At 51.0% G+C, this 19,628-nt stretch overlaps 1 protein-coding gene across 1 annotated transcript in view; it reads left to right on the forward strand.

The window, feature by feature from the left end:
- GPR157 (G protein-coupled receptor 157) overlaps positions 1–19,628 on the forward strand; it is a 25,723-nt gene continuing 6,095 nt past the window's right edge. The window contains exons 1-2 of the mRNA XM_017856097.1: positions 1–504; positions 17,220–17,433. Of these exons, the coding sequence (XP_017711586.1) occupies positions 122–504; positions 17,220–17,433 (597 nt within the window). The 5' untranslated portion in view covers positions 1–121. The remainder of the gene's footprint in view (positions 505–17,219; positions 17,434–19,628) is intronic.

The raw sequence follows: 19,628 nt of genomic DNA on the forward strand, positions 1-19,628 counted from the left end.
GGGCGGGGCGGGCGCCTAGACGCGAGCCTCCGGCGTCTCGCTGCCCAGACGGCGGCGGCGGTGGCCGCACGGGCGGCCCGGGTTCTGTCCTCGCGGCGCTCTGGCTCTTGGTCCCCACGCCATGCCGCAGGCCCCGCAGCCCACTGTGCTGGTGCCGTCGGAGCGCGCCGTGGTGCTGCTGTCGTGCGCGCTCTCCGCGCTCGGCTCGGGCCTGCTGGTGGCCACGCACGCCCTGTGGCCCGACCTGCGCAGCCGGGCACGGCGCCTGCTGCTCTTCCTGTCGCTAGCCGACCTGCTCTCGGCCGCCTCCTACTTCTACGGAGTGCTGCAGGACTTCGCGGGCCCGTCGTGGGACTGCGTGCTGCAGGGCGCGCTGTCCACCTTCGCCAACACCAGCTCCTTCTTCTGGACCGTGGCCATTGCGTTCTACCTGTATCTCAGCATCGTCCGCGCCTCGCGCGGGCCCCGCACAGACCGCCTGTTTTGGGCCTTCCATGTCGTCAGGTGGGTGGCGGTGGCGCTGCTTTTCCAGTAGCCCCCGACACAGGCCGACCCCTCCCGGTCTTGCCCTCCCAGAGGCCGCGTCTAGTTTGGACCCCCTACCCGCAGGGAGCAGCGTCTGCCCTCGCCCCCAGGGCAGCCCTGGGCCAGCGGGAGGAGGCCAGACTTACCCGAGATTCGCTCCCGAGGGAGCTCCTCTGTGCCTGCCCCAGGGCATAGCCCCTTGGGGTAGTGGGGTCAGAGTTTGCCCCCAGAGCCAGGCCCTGTTTCCTTGGACGGGGCTGGGGAGGACACTCTGAGTGCCTTGTGACCTGCTTCATTATGTCCTGGCCGTCTCTGCTGCCCATGGGGAAACAGGCTGGGAGACGAGTTGGGTAACTGTCCCGGGCTGGAGAGCTGGCAACTCCTAATCCCACGCCACCACCCCACCCCAAGCCACAGTGAGCCTGGTGCACTCCGCCACTCCCGAGCTGCCCTGTCTCTGCTGTACAGTTTACAAAGGACTGTCCTTTTTATTCTGTCTTTGGTCGTTTCTAAACTCAGGCCCCAGTCCCTTGTATTTCTGTTCTTGGTGATCTTGACTTTCCAGAGTTCAGTTATTTTGAGATTGAGGTCAGGGGCGGAGGACTGGTCTGGGAGTCTAGGAGTCCTCCTGGAGGCTCTCTGAGAGTGGGGAAAAGCCAAGACCTTACTCTGCGGTTCAAGCATCTTTCACATAAGCCTCGCTGAAGAGGGTCGGCCATTCCCTGGGGAATGTCAGGTTTTGAAAATCTCCTGGCGTCCTGTGCTGAACTGTGGGCAGGAATCCTAGGGGCTGTTTTTCTTTTCTCCTTCTCCCAGATCAGAGCACCAGATACTGCCCTAATTATAGGTCCTTTCTATTAAAAACTTAAGTGCCTTCCAAGGACTGCGAGCACAGTCAGCACTTCGGCAGAGACAGGTCACCTGGGTGTCACACGGTGAGGCTACAGGGCTGTAAGAGTCGCTTGACCTTCAGTTGTGCACTGAGGCCAGCTGGTTCTTGAGAAACGAAGTGACCTGCTTCTCAGCTGTGCAAGTAAAAACTCTTCGCAACACATCATTCAAACTGTGGCTCAAATGCTGCAGGGCGCCACGGAATAGGGCCCCGCCTTGCTTTCCCGGCAGCATCCCGTCTGACCCTGTCTGGGTCCCGTGATGACTTGGCTGGGTGTGGGCAGCGAGTACTCGGGAGATCGTGTGTACTTGAAAGGAGTCGAGGCTGTACCTATCTTTTTTTTTTTTTTTGAGACAGAGTCTTCGCTCTGTCGCCCGGGCTGGAGTGCAGTGGCCGGATCTCAGCTCACTGCAAGCTCCGCCTCCTGGGTTTACGCCATTCTCCTGCCTCAGCCTCCCGAGTAGCTGGGACTCACAGGCACCCACCACCTCGCCCGGCTAGATTTTTGTATTTTTTAGTAGAGACGGGGTTTCACCGTGTTAGCCAGGATGGTCTCGATCTCCTGACCTCGTGATCCGCCCGTCTCGGCCTCCCAAAGTGCTGGGATTACAGGCTTGAGCCACCGCGCCCGGCGGCTGTACCTATCTTTGCAAGAACCTGTTCTCTTTCCCTTCTTGTCTTTAAAAATATTCAACAAAGTATATTTTTTAAACGATAACAGAACCTGGTCCAGCTTCTGTGGAAAAGAAGGATTGCCCAGCAAACCTGAGTTGGGGATTTTCTGTTTGGTTCTCATTAGGGACCCTGTGGGGGATTTCTGTGTTGTTCAGGATGGGCTTCTTTGATACGTAGGCCCAGTGTGGTGGCTTGTACCCGTAATCCCAACACTTTGTGAGGCTGAGACAGGAGGATCGCTTGAGCCCAAGAGTTTAACTGGCCAACATAGTGAGGCTTTGTCTCTACTAAAAATTTAAAAATTAGCCGGGCTTGGTGACGCATGCCTGTAGTTCCAGCTACTTATGAGGCTGAGGTGGGAGGATCGCTTGAGCCTGGGAGGTCGAGGCTATAGTGAGCTATGACTGCAGACAGAGCAACACCCTGTCTCAAACAAGAAAGAAAATAAAGAAAGAGAAAAAAGAAAAGAAAAAACAAGCAACTTATTCATCTTGTCTGTTGAATGTGACCTGCTTGCCTCTTACAAGAAAATAAAATTACCTGTGTCCAAGCTAGAGAGGGAGTTTGACAATTTATTCTCTGGAGTTCTAAGCATTCAGACTTCGCTAGTCTAAGGGAATTGGTTAAACTTGTCTAACAGGTTCATCTGTTGACCTAGATCTTCCTAGACTGTATTGCCAATGACCTTACTAAGGACTCTCCAATGTATTTCCAGTAAAATTTCTTTGCAATATTAGTTTATTGTTTGCAGGATCTATTGATGTGAGAAATACCACCTTCAGGCATAGACTACATGATTATCTACTTTTTAACCATTTCATACTGCTGGAATTCAGTCCTCTTCAAAGCTTTCAGTTTTGGAAGGTATTTTAAAATATGACAACACAAAAGTTGATATCCCTATTCTAATGTGCATTTAGGAATTCAATTTTTTTAAACCCACAAATATCCTGAAAAATGGACAAATGACATACTCAAGCAAAATAGTAACAGCAGTTGATAAATATATATCATATACCATTAATACTCAAAGCAATGCAAGTTATAACAATAAGGTACTATTTCCTCATTTAATTAGGAGGAAAAAAATAGTAAGGCAGAGCTGGGCGTGGTGGCTCATGCCTGTAAATCCCAGCACTTTGGGAGACCAAAGTGGGCGGATCATTTGAGGTCAGGAGTTTGAGACCAGCCTGGCCAACATGGTGAAACCCCGTCTCTACTAAAATTGCAAAAATTAGCCAGGCATGGTGATGCACGCCTGTAGTCCCAACTACTCAGGAAGCTGAGGCAGGAGAGTCGCTTGAGTCGCTTGAACCTGGGAAGTGGAGGTTGCAGTGAGCCACAGTCGTGCCACTGCACTCCAGCCTGGGTAGTAGAGCGAGTCTCCATATCAAAAAAAAAAAAAGTAAGGCAGAATACAAACATGATAAATGCTGGTTTCACTGGCATTTTTCTACAGTATTATTGATGGTGTGAATTGAAACAGTCTTTGTAGAAAGTATTCGGTTCATACACCTTGATCCAGTAATCCTATTTACCAGAGCCTAGTCTAAGGAGATAATCTAAAATACGTACAAAGCTTTAAAAGTACAAAGCTGCTTGTGAGGCACTTATCATGGTGAGAATTTGGAAGTAACCTCAATGTCCAGCAGTGGGGGAACAGGAAGTTAAGAGTCTACCCTCCCCTTCTGAAATGGTGTGCAGCTCTTAGATAACTGGTTTTGAATTCTGTAAGTCTTTTTTTTTAATGATATGATACAATGCGAAGTGACAGAAACCATCACTAAAACTGATTACAGTCACATAAAGGCAGGAGGTTAGAGAGAATCCTGCACACGCACAAGTTCCTAGGAGAGCACTTGCGTGGCCGCCTGGGGCCCCATCATTATACCTACCGTGGCCCCCTTTCCAGAGAGAGGAGGCAGTTTAGACCTCATCCTCAGGAAATCATATTTCAGCATGAGCTGTGTCTGGCCCCTGATGTTTGCAGAGTGCTGTTCCATTCATTAGCCCACTAATCACCAATAACCCAACAGGGCCAGGGGTGGTAGCTCACACCTGTAATCCCAGCACTTTGGGAGGCTGAGGCAGGAGGATCACTTGAACCCGGGAGGTTGAGGCTGCAGTGAGCTGAGACCACCACTGCACTCCAGCTGGAGTGACAGAGTGAGACCCTGTCTCAAAAAAAAAAAAAAAGGAAAAGAAAAAAAAAAGTAACCCAACAGAATGGATGGTTGGGGCGATTACCCTCATAGCAGATGTGATGGCCCAGAGCTACATAGCTAGTAAGGGAGAGGCTCAGGGTTAGAATCTACTTCTGATCCAGCCCAGGACTCCTTTTAGGAGTCTGTGTTGTCTTTTGGCTGTAACAGTTTTAAAACTGAAATACAATTTCAACAATAATTTATTTTAGTCTGGGCGCGGTGGCTCACGCCAGTAGTCCCAGCAGTTTGGGAGGCCACGGTGGACAGATTACTTGAGCCCAGGAATTTGAGACCAGCCTGGGCAACATGGTGAAATCCTGTCTCTACAAAAAATTTTAAAAATTAGCCGAGCGTGGTAATGTGCGGCTGTAGTCTCAGCTCCTCAGGAGGCTGAGACGAGAGGATCGCTTGAGTCCAGGAGGCAGACGTTGCTGTGAGCTGAGATTGCGCCACTGTACTCCAGTCTGGGCGACAGAGCAAGACCCTATCTCAAAAAAGTTAAAAAATTATTTTTAGTTTTCTAGATTTCCTAAATGTTAACATTTTACCATATCAGCTTTATCCTCTCCAGTTACTTTTTTCTGAAACCATTTAAGAGTAAGTGACAGGGCCTGGGTGCAGTGGTTTAACCCCAGCATTTTGGGAGCCCAAGGTGGGAGGATCACTTGAGGCCAGGAGACCAGCCTGGCCAGCATACTGAGACCTTGCCTCTCCAAAAAAATAAAAAAGGAGAGGGAGAGAAAAAATTTAAACATAGAATAAGAGTGACGTACTCAATACTTCAGTATGTATTTCCAGAAGCACAATTTCTTACTGAACCGCATGCATCTACCCAAGCAGGAAATTAATACTGAATTAATACTATTACTTGATTGGTGGACTTTATTGATGTGTGTGTGTGTGTGTGTGTGTGTGTGTGTATTTTTTTTTCTCCACTCGAGACGGAGTTTCACTCTTGTTGCCCAGGCTGGAGTACAATGGCGCGATCTCTCGGCTCACTGCAACCTCCACCTCCCACGTTCAAGTGATTCTCCTGCCTCAGCCTTCCAGGTAGCTGGGACTACAGGCGTGCGCCACTATGCCTGGCTAATTCAGTATATTTAGTAGAGATGGGGTTTCACCATGTTGCCCAGGCTGGTCTCAAACTCCTGACCTCAAGTGATCCACCCACCTCAGCCTCCCAAAGTGCTGGGATTACAGGCGTGAGCCACTGTGGCTGGCCTTTGTTGAGATTTTTGTCCATGGACTAACAGTATCCCTGATAGCAAAGGAAAATCTTGGCTTGTATGTTGACTTAATTTTAGTATACCTTTATTTTCCTTACATCTGAAACACTTCTCCCACCTTTCTTGGTGTTTTATGATTTTGACATTTGTGAAGAGTACAGGCCCGTTATTTTATAGAATGCCTCTCAATTCAGGTTTGTCTGGTGCTTCCTCATAATAGCTTCAGGTTCTGCATTTTTGGCAGGATATCCCAGAAACATGTTTTTCTTGTTGCTTTCTACCTGGTGGCCAACAACTTGGACGTATTCCCTTACTGGTGATGTTAACTCTGATCACTGGGCTAAGGCGATATCTGCCAAGTTCCTGCACTGCAAGTTACTAGTTTTCCTTTTGTAGTTAAGAAGTGTCTTGCTGAGAGACGTTGGTGGCTCGAAACAGCCTATCACATCTCCAGCTTTCACCCAAGGTTTTTGTGTTCTTTGATTCTGACAGCATTTTGAATTTTTTGGTGGCAGTTGCTTTTTTTTTTTTTTTTTGAGACAGAATCTCACCCTGTTGCCCAGGCTGGAGTGCAGTGGCACAGTCTCGGCTCATTGCAAGCTCTGCTGCCTGGGTTCCTGCCATTCCCCTGCCTCAGCCTCCCCAGTAGGTGGGACTACAGGCGCCTGCCACCACGCCCGGCTAATTTTTATTTTTTTTCGTATTTTTAGTAGAGATGGGGTTTCACTGTGTTAGCCAGGATGGTCTTGATATCCTGACCTTGTGATCCACCTGCCTCGGCCTCCCAAAGTGCTGGGATTACAGGCGTGAGCCACTGCGCCTGGCCGGCAGTTGCTTTTTTAAGGTTGTGTGAGATACTCAGTGTTCAGGGGAAGTCCCTGTGTTTGAGAAGTCCCTTTCTACTGTGTCTTAGATGGTGAGGCGGCTGCCACAGACGTCCCATCTTTGACTTTCATGTGGTGTGCCTGAGTGGCTGTATGTTTACCACGCCCACCTGAGGGAGGCCAGAGCTGTGGGGAGGGGTCATTTCTCCGCCTCGCATATAAGGGGACCTCCTTTCCAAGAGTGGCGCAGCCCTTCCTCCCCGCACGGTGGTGGGCGCCTGCGTGATGCCAGATCAGGGTCAGCAGGGGCGAGGTGACCACCCCCTCCACCAGGACCTCCATGGTGCCAGGCATCAGCTGTGTGACCTGTGAGCATGGGGGGGCAGCTAAAGGGTCTGGGCAGCTCATTTGGGGGTCAGAAGGAAGGGTCCTGGCCGACCTGGTTTTCCTCGGGCATCTCTGAGTTTCTTCTGGCCCCGCTGAGCTAAAGGCGGGTGTGGGTATGACTCCAGCAGGGTCCAGCCCCCGTGCCTCTCACACACATGTTCATCCACCCTTTGGAGTTTGCTTAGGGTTACAGAGGAAGCAAGAGTCTGTGACCCCATGTTTACCATAAAAACCCTGCTCTGGGGGGAGCGGGAAGTCCCAATGTAGCAAAAAGGGGAAACCTGGGCCTGGAGCTGGAAGGTTCTCGGAGTTCTCTAATTTGTTTTTGTTTGTTTTGAGATGGAGTCTAGCTCTGTCACCCAGGCTGGAGTGAAGTGGTGCGATCTCGGCTCACTGCAACGTCCACTTCCTGAGTTAAGCCATTCTCCTGCCTCAGCCTCCCAACTAGCTGGGAATATAGGCACACACCACCATGTCTGTCTAATTTTTTTGTATTTTTAGTAGAGATGGGATTTCACCATGTTGGCCAGGCTGGTCTCGAACTCCTGACCTCAAATGATCCACTTGCCTCGGCCTCCCAGAGTGCTGGGATTACAGGTGTGAGCCACCACACCTGGCCCGTTTGTTTTTTTTTTCTTTTGAGACAGAGTCTCACTCTGTCACCCAGACTGGAGTGCAGTGGTGTGATCTCTACTCACAACAGCCTCTACCTCCCAGGTTCAAGCGATTCTTCTGCCTCAGCCTCCCAAGTAGCTGGGATCACAGGCGTGCACCATCACACCTGGCTAATTTTTGTATTTTTAGTAAAAACGGGATTTCACCATGTTGGCCAGGCTGGTCTCGAACTCCTGAGCTCCCGTGATCCACCCGCCTCGGCCTCCCAAAGTGCTGGGATTATAGGCGTGAGCCACTACACCCGTCCTGAGTTCTCTAATTTGAAATGAGCTCACCATGGCACTGCAAGGACGAGCCAGTGGCAGAGCTGGCCCGTCTCCCCAGGCAGTGGCATCTGAATGAGGGATGGATGCAGTGGCCTCATGAATAGTACCCCATGTTGGCCACTAGTCCCAAAAATAACAATCATTGAACTGGTTTCGTTTATTCCCCATAAGTTTTCCGAGGTGACTGGTGAAGGTGGCAGTGCTGCATCCCTGTGTGCAGCAGGAAGCCCACGGCAGGGGCCTGAGCACCAGCAACTTGGCAGGAGGTGTGAGAGCTCAGGCTGCCCCTTAACCTTCAGCTGAGCTGCCCATCCCTGAGCTGAGGGCTACAGACAGTAGCACTAGGGCATGAGTGTGTATCTGAGAGTTCCTTTAGACATTCCTCTCCCCTTCTGCAGAATGACCTTGTGGTGGCCTGGCCCAGTGGCTGACTCCCTGAACTTCTCCCAAGTCCCTGACCCTCTGCCCCTGGAGCTGGACAATAAGTGTCCATTGTTCTCAGGGAAGAAACCTCCTCCACGCAGCCTCTCACTAGGCCTCACTCCCTACGGCTGGGCTTCCCCCAGCCCTGCTGTGTCCTGAGGTTTTTAAATTGGTATATTGTTGCACAAGAGTTTGGTTCTCAAAGCATTTTCTGAGTTATGTTAACGTCCCCAGGCCTCATGGTACCTACACCAGGCATGGTGTGTTTGGCCCAGAGAAGAGGCCTGCTTGTTTCCCCCAGCAGGTGCCAGCCCCCAGAGATCTGTAGGAAGGATGAGGTTTGGGGTGGGGAAAAGGTACAGGAACCCCAGAGTTGGAGCTGGTGACTGAGCAGACCCTGCCTTGAACCCGCTTCAGTCTGACCTCTGACCCCTTCCTGGCAGCGGGAATGGCATTCCAAGGGTCTTTGAAAACCAGTGGGCCGCTTTTCAGTGTAACTGTCCATTTGTGTGTGAAGTGAAGTGTGTCTCCCTGTCTGCAGGTGCCCCCGCCCTGACTCTGGTGGGGACAGGCTCCAGAACCACACAACTGAAGATCCCCAGCTGGGCAGGGCTGGGAACTCCCAAGGACCCGCTCTGAAGGTCAGGGAAGCCGAGAGCATTGCCGTCCTGGGGACAAGTGGCCTGGTCTGACGGACACTAGGCCAGCCGGGGCAGGTGGTTTTTTCACTGCTTGGCTAATCCCCGGCAGTACTTCCACTGCCTTTCTCTGGAGGACATTTAAAAACAAAAGGTGTCGAGTTCCAGAAAGGGCTGAGCTCCTGACGAGTATGAATGGCTTTTTGTCAGTTTCTCCTCCATGAGCTGGTGGAGGGTCCTGGCCCAGCTTTGCCAATCTGGGCATTGTGGGGGTAGGGAGTTTCCAAGTCATCCATGACCTGTAAGACTGGGGGCCCTAGGAGCTGGGATAGTACCCGCTGCCGGGACACGTGTCTCTCCTGTCTAGTCTGTAAAAAACCTCTGCAATGTTTACTCAGGCTTCCCTAACAAAGTACCACAGCCTGGGGGCTTAGACAACAGAAATTTATTTTCTCACAGTTTTGGAGGCTAAAGTGCAAGGTCCAGGTGAGGGCAGGACTGGTTCTTCCTGAGGCCTCTCTCCTTGGCGTGTATATGGCCATCTTCCCCCTGGGTCTTCCATTGGTCTTCCCTCTGTAAAGATCTGTGTGCTCATCACTTCTTGTTTTTGTTGCTGTTGTTTGTTTTTTTTGTTTTAAGACAGTCATGGCCAGGCATTGTGGCTCACGTCTGTAATCCTAGCACTTTGGGAGGCCGAGGTGGGCGGATCACCTGACGTCAGGAGTACCAGACCAGTCTGGCCAACATGGTGAAACCCTGTCTCTACTAAAAATACAAAAATTAGCCGGGTATAATGGTGAGTGCCTGTGATCCCAGCTATTTGGGAGGCTGAGGCAGGAGAATCACCTGAACCTGGGAGGCGGAGGTTGCATTGAGCTGAGATCACGCCACTGCACTCCAGCCTGGAGACAGAGTGAGATTCCATCTCAAAAAGAAAAGAAAAGAAAAGAAAGGGTCTCATTCTCACCCAGTCTAGAGTGCAGTAGCACAGTCACGGCTCACTACAGCCTCAACCTCCTGGGTTCAAGCAGTTCTCCCGCCTCAGCCTCCTGAGTAGCTGGGATTTCAGGTGTGTGCCACCACACCCGGCTAATTTCTATGTTTTTTTTTTTGTAGAGACAGGGTCTCACTTTGTTGCCCAGGCTGGTCTTAAACTCCTGGGCTCAAGCGATCCTTTGGTCTCCCCGAGTGCTGAGATTATGGGTGTGAGCCACCATGCCCGGCCTTTCCTCTTATAAGTTATGACAGCAGAGTCGCATTAGGTTAGGTTCCACTCTGATGACTGCATTTTAACTTAATCACCTCTTGAAAGACCCTGTCTCTCAAATACACTCACAGTCTGAGGTTCTGGGGATTAGGACTTCAACAGATGAAATTTGTGGGGGACACAATTGAACCCTTAACAGCCTCTGAGTGGGGAGGAAGCCGGCTTGGAGTCTGGCTTTTGTTTCTAGGCAAATACAAGTTGGAGCTGGGGCCTGGACACCTCTGGGAGAAGCTTGTAGTGCCCCTGCCACATCAGAGTCACACTCAAGTTACAGAGTTACCTTCCTCCATCCAGGCAGGCTCAGCCTGGCCTCCTCCCAGCCTCAGAGTCACAGGTTTAGAGAGGAGGGGCCTTATCGGTCACCTGCTCTAACCCACATCCCCACCATGCATCCCCACCCAGCACCTGTCATGGCACCCCCTAAACATGGGCACTCACCTTCTCTCGGTGGAAGCTGCCTATTCAGCCCCCGGGTTTAGGATTGGGCAGGACCCCGCCCATTCCTCCGGCATCTAATCACTTCTCCACCACCAGGTCCTCTTCAAGACTTTTTAACCATTTGAGGATCGCTCAAGGCCCAGCGTCTCTTCACATGCTCCTGAGGTGCCCTGGCACTGGTGCCAGCCTGCCAGTCTCAGGTTTAGAATGTGGGCTGCATATGGCCACTCACAGGCAGGCAGCACCAGCCATTGGCTGTTCTGAGCCACCCACATCTGAGCAGCAGCACAACCCCTCCAACCACATGAATTTCTAGGTTGTAATCAACTAAATCCCTTGGTCTTTTTCATGTGTGCAGTTATTAAGCCCTGTGTTACTTGTTCTGGCTTTATTTTTTTGGGGGTGGTGGCTTCCCTTGTGAAGGAGGGAAAAACTGTTAGGTGTTACATGTCAGAACTGTGGTTTTTTGTTTGTTTGTTTTGAGATGGAGTCCCACTCTGTCACCCAGGCTGGAGTACAGTGGGACGATCTTGGCTTACTGCAACCTCCACTTCCCAGGTTCAGGTGATTCTCCTGTCTCAGCCTCCCCAGTAGCTGGGATTATAGGTGCCCGCCACCACAGCCGGCTAATTTTTTGTATTTTTAGTAGAGATGGGATTTCGTCATGTTGGCCAGGCTGGTCTCAAACTTCTGACTTCAGGTAACCTGCCCACCTCGGCCTCCCAAAGTGCTGGGATTACAGGCATGAGCCACCGTGCACGGCTACATGTCAGAACTGCAATACGCATTTCTAGAAAGCAGGATTTATGCCACACATGTGTTTGTGGAGCACCTATCAGATTTAGACTACCTGCAGCTCGGAATGGCCCCCTGGCTGGAGAACTGCTCTGTTTATCCTTCTGAGAGTTCCAGAAACACCAACTTTCTCCTTACCCAGTAGTCGGGAACCTGGAGCACTGTCAGCTCATCGTTTTTATCCTATGTCTGGTGGTGTCGTGGAGCCAGCTTGAGAGACACGATTGTTACATTTTAGGGAATTTTGTGAGCTGATTGTTAGATACCACCAGTATTAAAAACTAGATTATATTAAAAACAAAGCTGGGCCTGGGGCTCCTGTCTGTAGTCCTAGCTCCTTGGGAGGCTGAGATGGGAGGATCACTTGAGAAAACATAGTGAGATCCCATCTTAAAAAATAATAGACTGGGCATGGCGGCTCATGTGTATAATCCCAGCACTTTGAAAGGCCAGGGTGAGAAGATCACTTGAAGCCAGGAGTTCAAGACCAGCCTGGGCAATAAAGCAAGACTTTGTCTCTACAAAAAGCAAAAAATAAGCCAGGCATGGTGGCATGTGTCTGTAGTACCCCCTACTCTGGAGGTTGAGGTGAGAGGATTACTTGAGCCCGAGATTTGGAGGCTGCAGTGAGCCATGACTGTGCCACTGCACTCCAGTCTGGGCAACAGAGTAAGACCTTGTCTCTGTCTCTAAAATAATAATACTTTTTTTTTTTCTGAGACGGAATCTCGCTCTGTCACCCAGGCTGGAGTGCAGTGGCGCGATCTCGGCTCACTGCAACCTCCACCTCCCTGGTTCAATCGATTCTCCTGCCTTAGCCTCCTGAGTAGCTTGGATTACAGGCATGCGCCACTATGCCCAGATAATTTTTTGGATTTTCAGTAGAGACGGGGTTTCACCATGTTGGTCAGGGTGGTCTTGAACTCCTGACCTCGTGATCCGCCCGCCAAGGCCTCCCAAAGTGCTGGGAATAATAAAATAAAAATTAAAAAGCCATAAATATTCAAAGCTCATTGTGTCATAGCTATTTTGCTCTTTACACACTTGAGGTTGTTGCATCTATCAAATCTGTGTGGTGAAAATACTGTATAATGGTGTGCTGCGTGCATCTGTTTCCAACTACATGTGTTGGTGGCTGGAAATTGGCCATGGTGGAAGTATTTACACATGGAAGTTGGCAAAGACTACAAATCAAGGCTTGATGGCTTGATTTATTGCTTTGTTGATTGTGTAGGGCAGAGGTCAGCTAAGTTTTCCTGGAAAGTAAGTGTTTTCAGCTTTTTGGGCCATGTAGCCTCAGTTGTAACTGCTCGACTCTGCCTGAAAGCAGTGGTAGACAATCTGTAAATGACTGAATATGGCTGTGTTGCAGTAAAACTTTATCTAAAAAAAACAAACAGTGGGCCAGATTTGGCCTAACAGCCATAGTTTGCTGGACCCCTAATCTAGACTTTAAAAAGTAATGGAGAAGACGTTAAAGGTATAGATTAAACTTAAGTGTTACTCATCTCTGAGCTTAAGAAGAGATGGCAGCTGTGTTGGGGCAGGCAGAAAACCCAGTATGGAAAGAAGAGATGAGAAGAGACAGGATCATGGAGCAGAAAAAAATTGAGGAAACACTCTCCCAGTGTGGGGGTGAAGAAAACTCGTACCTGATTCAGCAGAGAAGTTGCTCATGTCACTGGTTGGTGACAACTTATGTCTTGTTTTCTATTTCTTCCTTATTTCATTTTCATCTTCTTAAAGGAAATGAAAGCATCAATTAACTTCATGCCACGGAGCTCTCTCATTTGCTGATTGCATCCACAGGTTGGCAAAATCCAGGGTTTGGCTGAAATCAACAAAAGCCTTCTGTGAGCATCAGTTGGCTGCATGGAATGGATGATAAAGAAGGAGTATTATTATTATTTATAAATTGTGTGCTTCACATCCTGCGGGTGAAATTTATACATTTATATGTGTTTGTGTAAACATGCATACATGCACACCTGCATACGTCTGCGTTTTTCTGGAGAGCCAGCTGTGAAATGTTCCCAACACACCATTGTCCATGCCTGTACATGAGTCAGTCTGGCCCAGCCTGCTTTGCAGGATCACTGGACCATTCCACTCTCTTCATTCCCACCGGCTCCTTGATTCTACCTCTTACCGCCTCTCACTTAAAGACCACTCCCACCCCAGCAGCTTCTGGCCCTCACACAGCTGCTCCTTCTGTGTGTTCAAACAACCCCTCCCTGTTGATCAGGCCCACATTCTTATATTCTTTTTTTTTAGACGGAGTCACGCTCTGTCACCCAGGCTGGAGTGCAGTGGCACAATCTCAGCTCACTGCAACCCCTGCCTCCCGGGTTCAAATGATTCCCTTGCCTCAGCCTCCTGAGTAGCTGGGATTACAGGTGTGCATTACCACACCCAGCTAATTTAAACCCACATTCTTAACCCTTTCAAAACCCTCTGCCTATTTGACCTTCCCTTTGGTTATTTCCCAGCACAAACTCAGTATCACAGAAGAAATCTACTGCTGTGTAGCTTCAGTATTGCAGCCCTAAAGTTACAGAGTGTGGGGCTGTGTGGTCCCCTGGTTTCCCATAAGGCTTGTCGGGGATGTAGAGGGAGCCCAAAGGAGTGCTGTGCCAACTGTGACCCTCCCATGCCCAGCTCAGAGGGGAATCCCCTATATGAGTGGCCCCCCCAGCTCCAGACCAGCCCCCTCCAGGGAGACTGTTCCTACATACAGTGCTCACCCCCTTCCCAGAATTCCTTAGCGGAATCCTGCAACTGTAAAGTAATGAGGAACAGCACATTATGACTGGAGGATTGGCTTGGTGGCACTTTAAGGCCACTTGCTTTTTTTTTTTTTTTTTGAGACGGAGTCTCACTTCGTCATCCAGGCTGGAATGCAGTGGCACAATCTCAGCTCACTGCAAACTCCATCTCCTGGATTCAAGGGATTCTCGTGCCTCAGCCTCCCACTAAGCTGGGATTACAGGGATGCACTACCACACCCGGCTAATTTTTGTATTTTTGGTAGAGACGAGTTTCACCATGTTGGCCAGGCTGGTCTCGAACTCCTGACCTCAGGTGGTCCACCCATCTCGGCCTCCCAAAGTCCCAAAGTCCTGGGATTCAGTCATGAGCCACCTTGCCCTGCCCATCATGAGTTTTTTTTTTTTTTTTTTTTTTTTTTTTGTTGAGACGAGTCTCGCTCCCTGTCCGGGCTGGAGTGCAGTGGCCGATCTCAGCCACTGCAAGCTCCGCCTCCCTGGATTTACGCATTCTTCCTGCTCAGCCTCCGAGTAGCGGGACTTACAGGCGCCGCCAACCTTGCCCGGCTAGTTTTTTGTATTTTTAGTAGAGACGGGGTTTCACCGTGTTTAGCCAGGATGGTCCCCCGATCTCCTGACCTCTGATCCGCCCTCTTCGGCCCTCCAAAGTGCTGGGAATTACAGGCTTGAGCCACCGCGCCCGGCCCATCATGAGTTTTAAAACAACCTTTTCTTACTTTTTATGGGTGGGGTTTTTTTTTTTTTGGTTTTTTGTTTTTTGTTTTTTTTTGAGATAGGGTCTTGCTCTGTCGCCCAGGCTGGAGTGCAGTGGCATGATCTCGGCTCACCGCAACCTCTGCCTCGCAGGTTCAAGCGATTCTTCTGCCTCAGGCTCCCAAGTAGCTGGGATTACAGGCGTACACCACCACGCCCAGCTAATTTTTGTACTTTTAGTAGAGACGGAGTTTCACTATGTTGGCCAGGCTGGTCTCAAACTCCTGACCCCAAGTGTTCCACCCACCTTGGCCTCCCAAAGTGTTGGGATTACAGGTGTGAGCTACCACGCCTGGCCTTTTGTGGTCTTTTTGCTCCAGTGTCTTTGTGACTTCCAACAGGACACGCTGCCTCCTGCCACCGAGGCCACTGAAGGTGACGTGACTCTGCCATCAGCACTCCTGCCCCTCCCTACAGAGGCCAGTGGGGACTGGAGAACGCTGCAGAGGGGATGGTTGGCCAGAGCCCCTCTGTTCTGGAAGCATCCTACCTGAGGCCTTCCCAGTCCCAGGGAACTGACTTTTCCCTCTCATCTTCGTCCCTGCCCGGCCTCCTCTGCCAGCCCTGCAGCATTTGGGAGAACCCCTTGAAGCACAATTCTCCTGGCCTCATTCTGGCCTCAGATTCACATTGAATTTTGATCTCATAGTTATCATAGTATCATTCCTGTTTACCTAAGGCTTTGCACTTCAGGCACCTAACTTAGGACAGGGGTACTGTGTCTTCTTCCCCGGACAAATCAGACGGGCCCCACGCAGCACCAGTGTCTGCACCACAGGCCTGAACCCTGGGATGGCAGAACGTGACTCACAACAGTCATGACAGCAGCAAACACTCACATACCTGCCTGGCCATGTGCTCTGTACACACATGTATTTATTCTCGTAACGACCCTACGATGACACCCTGCAGTCACTGTCGTCATCCACACTTTGCAGAGAACCTGGCGTGTTGAGGCTAAATAACTTTCCCGAGCAGGGGAAGAGCCGGGACTTGGATCCAGCCCACTACACTGAAATCCAAGCTCTTAACTACCCCACTGGCTGCCTCTCTCAGGCCTGTAGCCTTTGTGTACTCCATTGCTGTGTAAGGAACAGTCTGGTTCAGGGACTGCAGGGAAGGGGCCTCCCCCTGGCTGTGTGGCTGGCTATGGGAGAGCACTCTAGAAAACTGAGCCTGGGCCGGACATGGTGGCTCATGCCTGTAATCCCAGCACTTTAGGAGGCTGAGGCAGGTGGATCACCTAAGGTCAGGAGTTCGAGACCAGGCTGGCCAACATGGTGAAACCCTGTCTCTACTAGAAATACAAAAATTAGCTGGGCGTGGTGGTGCACGCCTGTAATCTCAGCTACTTGGGAGGCTGAGGCAGGAGAATCGCTTGAACCCAGGAGGTGGAGGTTGCAGTGAACTGAGATTGTGCCATTGCACTCCAGCCTGGGTGACAGAGCGAGACTCCATCTCAAAAAAAGAAAAGAGAAAACTGAGCCCAACACTGCCCTTGGAGGGGCCCCTACCTGAGCTTTATGCTTTCAGAGGTCCCCGTTGACCCTTGCCAGGTTCCATTCCCCGCCATTGCGTAAGACGTCCTCAAGGCCGAAGGGACGTGCTGCTCAAAGCCACGTTCCCCCTCCTAGAGCCGGCCGAAGGTAAGCAGAACCCTGAAATTCCCCACCCAGGCAACCCTAAGCCCCTGACGTGTGCACCACTAGACCCAAGGGCTGACCAAGGGTCGCTGGTAGTTTGTGGCACATTTGCATGAGCATGGACAGGTGTTCGCTCGCTGGTGCCCAAGGCTTCCCGGAACAGAAATCAGATAGGCCCCACGCAGCACCAGTGTCTGCACCACAGGCCTGAACCCTGGGACAGCAGGACGTGACTCACAGCAGTCATGACAGCAGCAAACACACACACACCTGCCTGGCCGTGTGCTCTGTACACACATGTATACAAAGCTTTTTTCTTTTTTTGAGATGGAGTCTCGCTCTGTCACCCAGGCTGGAGCGCAATGGCACAATCTCAGCTTACTGCAACCTCTACCTCCTGGGTTCAAAAGATTCTCGTGCCTCAGCCTCCCAGGTAGCTGAGATTACAGGCATGTACCACCACACCTAGCTAATTTTTGTATTTCTAGTAGAGACAGGGTTTCGCCATGTTGGCCTGCCTCATCTTGAACTCTACGCACGTGTATGCAAAAGCAGCTGGGCACACGCTGGGAGCTGGCTGTCCCACGTCACTCCATTCTAATGCCAGTCCCTGAAGAATTCTAAAGTAGAGCCAGGCTCCTGGGGCAACACCTATCCCTTATTTTCCAGGGCCACTGTGCCATCCAGGCTCCGGAGAGCACCATTCCCTTTCTGAAGGGCGTCCTCTGTCATTTTTGTGAGGGCTGACATTGCTGGGAGCCATGGCCTGGCCCCAGTGCTTCTTTCTCTCCTTCTTCCTCAGCTGGGGGGTCCCGCTGGTCATCACTGTGGCAGCCGTCGCCCTGAAGAAGATTGGCTATGATGCCTCGGACGTGTCTGTGGGCTGGTGCTGGATTGACCTAGAGGCCAAGGACCCCGTCCTGTGGATGCTGCTGACGGGGAAGCTGTGGGAGATGCTGGCATACATATTGCTGCCCCTGCTGTACCTCCTGGTCCGGAAGCACATCAACAGAGCGGTAGGCACTGCCCTCAGAACTCAGGGCCCTCCTCATGGCCTCTGTGCCCAGGTGCAGGGCCTGGCGTTGAGTTTGACCACCCGAGGGGACAGGCTGCGTCTCTGGGGACAGAACCAGCGATGGGCTGGAGGGGACCGACCAGGCACTTAATGTGCACCAGACACCATGCAACATGCTGTATTACACGGATCGTGCATCGGTTCCAGCTGCCCCATTAGGAGCTGGGTCCTTTTGCTCCTTTGTAGATAAGGAAAGGGAGGCTTAGCTGATTAAGGGCCTGCCGGGGCGCAGGGCTCCTGCGGACAGAGCTGCCGTGTCCTCGGTCACGGCCCTCTCCTGCCCCCTGGTGGATGGCCTGTGGTGGCTGCTTAAACTTGAGAAATTTAGCTAAAAGGGGAGGATGGACCCAAGACCGGGGTTCCCCAGGAGGACTGTGGAATTTCACAGTCAATGATACAAATAACTCACCTAACTTTGCTTCGTGATTTATTATATCCTAAATGGCAGGGTTTTCCAGAATTCAGAAATCAGTAGGCTGGGCTGGCTGGAGAGCCTAGGAAAGCATGGCTTTCCTCTGACACCTTGGCCCAGTTCCTCCTTGTTCCTGCCTGCCAGTCTGCATATGTGAACTAGGGGCTTCCTCTTGGCTGCAAGCAAACGCCTGCAAAAGGCCACAGATGACCCATTCATTGATCCACTCGACCACTCATTCTGTGTGTTATTTTAGTTTTATTTATTTTTTGACAGGGTCTTGCTCTGTCGCCCAGGTTGGAGTACAGTGGCACAATCTTGGCTCACTGCAACCTCTGCCTCCCAGGTTCAAGTGATTCTCCTGCCTCAGTCTCCCGAGTAGCTGGGATTATAAGCACGTGCCACCATGCCCAGCTAATTTTTGTACTTTTAGTAGAGGCAGGGTTTCACCATGTTGGCCAGGCTGGTCTCGAACTCTTGACCTCAAGTGATCTGCCTGCCTCAGCCTCCCAAAGTGCTGGGATTACAGGTGTGAGCCACAGTGCCCAGCCTCATTCAGTATGTTTTTACTGAGCATCTACTAGCACCAAACTGTGTATAGCATGGGGGTTTATCTTGAGGACTCGGACATGGATCTCGCCCTCCTGGAGTGAGGCAGAAGTGCAGGTAACTACGGGCAAAGATGCCATGTGAGGAGTGGCTGGGGCAGTAAGATAGATCCAGAGGAAATGCTCTAAATTCAGACTTCCGGGCTCATCCTGCAGGCTTGCTGGGGTGAGTCCCTGTGTTTCTTTTTGCCCTCTGAGTTTTCAGGGCTGAAATTGTAGGAGGGTGTGTACCCATCTTGTAGGTCATTCTGTCCACCCAGCAGCCATTTCTGAGCCAGGATGCACCTTGCGGCTGTGGCCATCTGGACACCTAATCCCCGCCCTCCCCTCCCATTGTGTCTTCCGGCATCAAGACCTCTAGTTTTCTCTTCTTTTTACTTGGAAATTTAGCCAGTTCTCACCTGCCCTAGACCCCTCTTCTGCCTCAGTTGGACTCCTTGCTGGAGATGGCTGTGGGACTTCCCAATTGGTCTGAAATCCTTTTTGGACTGGGCACGGTGGCTCATGCCCATGATCCCAACACTTTGTGGGGCCAAGGTGGGTGGATCACGTGAGGTCAGGAGTTCCAGACCAGCATGGCCAACATAGTGAAACCTCATCTCTACCAAAAATACAAAAATTAGCTGGATATGGTGGCACACGCCTGTAGTCCCAGCTACTCAGGAGACTGAAGTGGGAGAATCGCTTGAACCCAAGAGATGGAGGTTGCAGTGAGCCAAGATTGCGCCTCTGTACTCCAGCCTGGGCGACAGAGTGAGACTCCACCTCCAAAAAAAAATTAAAATTAAAATTAAAATTAAGGCTGGGCGTGGTGGCTCACACCTGTAATCCCAGCACTTTGGGAGGCCGAGGCAGGTAGATCACTTGAGGTCAGGAGTTCGAGACCAGCCTGGCCAACATGGTGAAACCCCATCTATAATAAAAATATAAAAGTTAGCCAGGCATGGTGGCAGGTGCCTGTAATCCCAGCTACTCAGGAGGCTGAGGCAGGAGAATCACTTGAATCTAGCAGGCAGAGGTTGCAGTTTGAGCCGAGATTGTAGCATTGTACGCCAGCCTGGGCGACAGAGCAAGAATCCATCTCAAAAAAAAAAAAAAAAAAAAAAAAAAAAAAAA

The sequence above is a fragment of the Rhinopithecus bieti genome, unplaced genomic scaffold, assembly GCF_001698545.2.
Source record: "Rhinopithecus bieti isolate Rb0 unplaced genomic scaffold, ASM169854v2 scaffold_40368, whole genome shotgun sequence".
Classification (NCBI taxonomy): Eukaryota; Metazoa; Chordata; class Mammalia; order Primates; family Cercopithecidae; genus Rhinopithecus; species Rhinopithecus bieti.